At 43.9% G+C, this 2,941-nt stretch overlaps 1 protein-coding gene across 1 annotated transcript; it reads left to right on the top strand.

The window, feature by feature from the left end:
* Positions 1-227: 227 nt before the first annotated feature.
* SARC_00762 (hypothetical protein) lies at positions 228-2,758 on the top strand (the record flags this gene model as incomplete). Its single annotated transcript, XM_014305513.1, has 4 exons — positions 228-301; positions 771-894; positions 1,884-2,038; positions 2,587-2,758. The coding sequence occupies 4 exons, from the start codon at positions 228-230 to the stop codon at positions 2,756-2,758; spliced, it is 525 nt and encodes a 174-aa protein (XP_014160988.1).
* Between the last annotated feature and the right edge of the window lie 183 nt (positions 2,759-2,941).

Raw genomic sequence — 2,941 nt, 5'->3', positions numbered from 1 at the left:
TATATATATATATGTGTGTGTGTGTGTGTGTGTGTGTGTGAGTGTGAGTGTATGTTTGTGTATCTGTATATGTTTATGTTTATGAAAATAGGTTCAAATATGTATGCTTGAAAGACTTTCATACATATATTGAGATCACTCAAATATATCTGAGAATAAATTTTACCTTGTCTTGTTCGTATGTAACAGAACGGACGTCCGACGAGGAGAAAAATGTGTAGGAAAAAATGGAGGTGACAAGAAAGCCTAGGAATCTCGCCAGCAATGGGGATTCCGCATGGGATCGGGGGCTCAGAAATGGGTATGTTCAGTTTGACATTGAATTGTCATGTTTGGTAGTGCGGTCGGATCAGAATGATTGGGCCTATGATAGTATCTACAACATGGTTAGACATGACAATAGTTCAACAAATGCTTGTAAAGGAACGAATGTTACTTCGGTACATTAATCGGATGATAGGAGGACTTGGAGTATCCGAACCAAAATACAGGTAGTTGCAAGCTGCAAATATATGTTATGCGGCTCTGATTCGAGATCGAAAGCGTTTTACGAACTACACAGCACGTAGCGACTCCTAATCTGGGGGGCTGACATGTGTTGAACGTAAATGAAAAACTGATTGTTTTGCGCTGGAACTGGGATGAGCGTTCGATTCAGAAGTTAATGTGTCTTTGTGAACCCTATCGATACGCAACGTATTCGATGTTGTTGTCTTGAGCAAGGATGTCGTCGTCATATATCTCTAATCTCATATCAATCCATTCACCAGGAGGAAAGAGCAGGCGAGGTTTCACCGACGCAAAGAAGCCGCCAGATTCTTGTCTACCATCTCTATGAAAGCCGAACCCAACCAGGCTGGTGTGACGCCCTCAGCAAATACATCCTTGCATCGGGTATGTACGCAATCATGCCAAGATTCTTGCCTAGACTCTCAGCGAGAAAGGATTCCACTCTTATTAAGTACTGTATATCTACTGTGGCTGACGCGCGAGGTCTGCGGGGGAAGTTGCTGTGTGTCTCTCTCGACTGTACACTACGCTTGGACCGCCCAACACATAAAGAATCGATAGCATTGGTCGAACTAGGCCGACACCAGTATAGATCCGAATTACGGATGTTATTTGCGAAAGACACGCATCACCCACACACCCCTTAATCCCTTTACTTATGCTGAGGCTTTTGTGCATTCAAATCCCTCGCTCGGAGACTAGCTAATGCACACCGCGATTATTCCTATGAATAGCTTAGTTTCGAAATCAGGGCTACCCCGTCTTGGCAATGTTAACCGTATTCTATCGAAACTTATATAGCGCCATTACACCACCTTTGTAGTTATAGTCTCACTGCTGGAGGGCGTTATCCTTATCCATATGTATTATTTACCGGCTCGTCCATCGAGTGTTCTAGAATTTGGTAAGTTGATTTAAACGACTGAGTCATTCACCGAGAACTCGCATCTCAGCATTATCGTAGTACATCCCAGTAGATCAACTGGTACTGGGAAGTGCATAGCAGCACCTTTCAATGCGGCCTCGGGGTTTTTATTCCCATGATGGAGTATTTTGCACTGTCAATCACACTCGCATGTGTGCAATGTATCAGCTCTCAGACACACCGTGTAGTTGCTGTTTTACGCACGTATTGGCCCGTTGGGCAATCACAATATGTGTGCTGTGGCACATATCTTCTGACAGGTTGCTGAGATATGGGTGGAGTGTAAGCTACAAGTATTGTACATCATACTGTGTGTAAGTTATTGTGCGTAGTCTGTTCATCCTTTGTCGCCATTGTACGTGCCGTATAGTATGCGCCACACACAGAGGCGTGAGTATTCATACTCATGTATGTCCCGCACTGCCCTCTGCGTCGTCCGTTCTCTCAGGTGCGATTAAACATCAACAGATCCAATGAAGACCTACAGGTATCCCACGATGACCAGCGCCACGGTAATGGTACAGGCCATGGCGTGGCTATGGCCGACATCAATAGCATCGATAGTCGCCCGATGATGCAACAGGTTGTTAATGTTTTGGCGAAGTGTCCAATTCATTCCAGTTCAGTGGTGTCCTCAAGATTTTAAAAAACAGATGGTCTAGTATATGGATTCGTTCTCCTCTGCGGAGGCTATTCACTTAGGGTGTGGAAGTGTCGCTACCTTAAGTGGTGTGTACATGTCACGAGTGTCCTAAGTGGATTGGCGGCTGTGTGTGTATAATGGACAAGATAGAGGTGTCTCGTTCGCTGCAGTATGAATGGAAGAAGGCCCGTACCATAATACTCGATATGCATAGTGTTTATGCACGAAAATATCGTTATTCAATATATATATATATATATGATTTTATATATGATTTCATGTGCGTCGGTCATTATAGTCAAGCTTTGAGACGACTTGATTAAATTTTTCTCGGTGCCTCCCTGTGTCTGCTCCAATGGTCTTTGCGCAACACTCAACCGAGTTGACCTGGTGTGTTGCTAGTTAACCCGTTCACTAGGAGTCTGCATATATACACATTTGGTCTTCATCGAAACGGTTTATGTATTTTGATTCATAAACATGTGACCTTTCATTATTAACATCGTAGGATACTGACGACATTAGAGAAGGCCAACTTCTTGAACCAGGTCTGTTACGTATCAGAGTCAGGGGTGGTGTGTTGTGGCCACTGTGTCGTCTGGTGTACCTTCTCGCAAGATGCATTAGAGGTTAGGGATCTGGGTAGTCGTGTGGTATTCATATCACTTGATAGACCGTGACATCTCCATTTTAACAAAGTGCGCGAGGCTACCATGATTGCGACGTTACTATCCATGATTGATACGTTGCTATCCATGATTGTGACGTTGCTATTTATGATTGATACGTTGCTATCCATGATTGAGACGTTGCTATCCATGATTGAGACGTTGCTATCCGTGATTGTGACGTTGTTATCCATG

Source organism: Sphaeroforma arctica, assembly GCF_001186125.1.
Source record: "Sphaeroforma arctica JP610 unplaced genomic scaffold supercont1.27, whole genome shotgun sequence".
NCBI lineage: Eukaryota > Ichthyosporea > Ichthyophonida > Sphaeroforma > Sphaeroforma arctica.
Note: the sequence above shows the minus strand (reverse complement) of the source record. Positions and strands in the feature narration are given on the sequence as shown.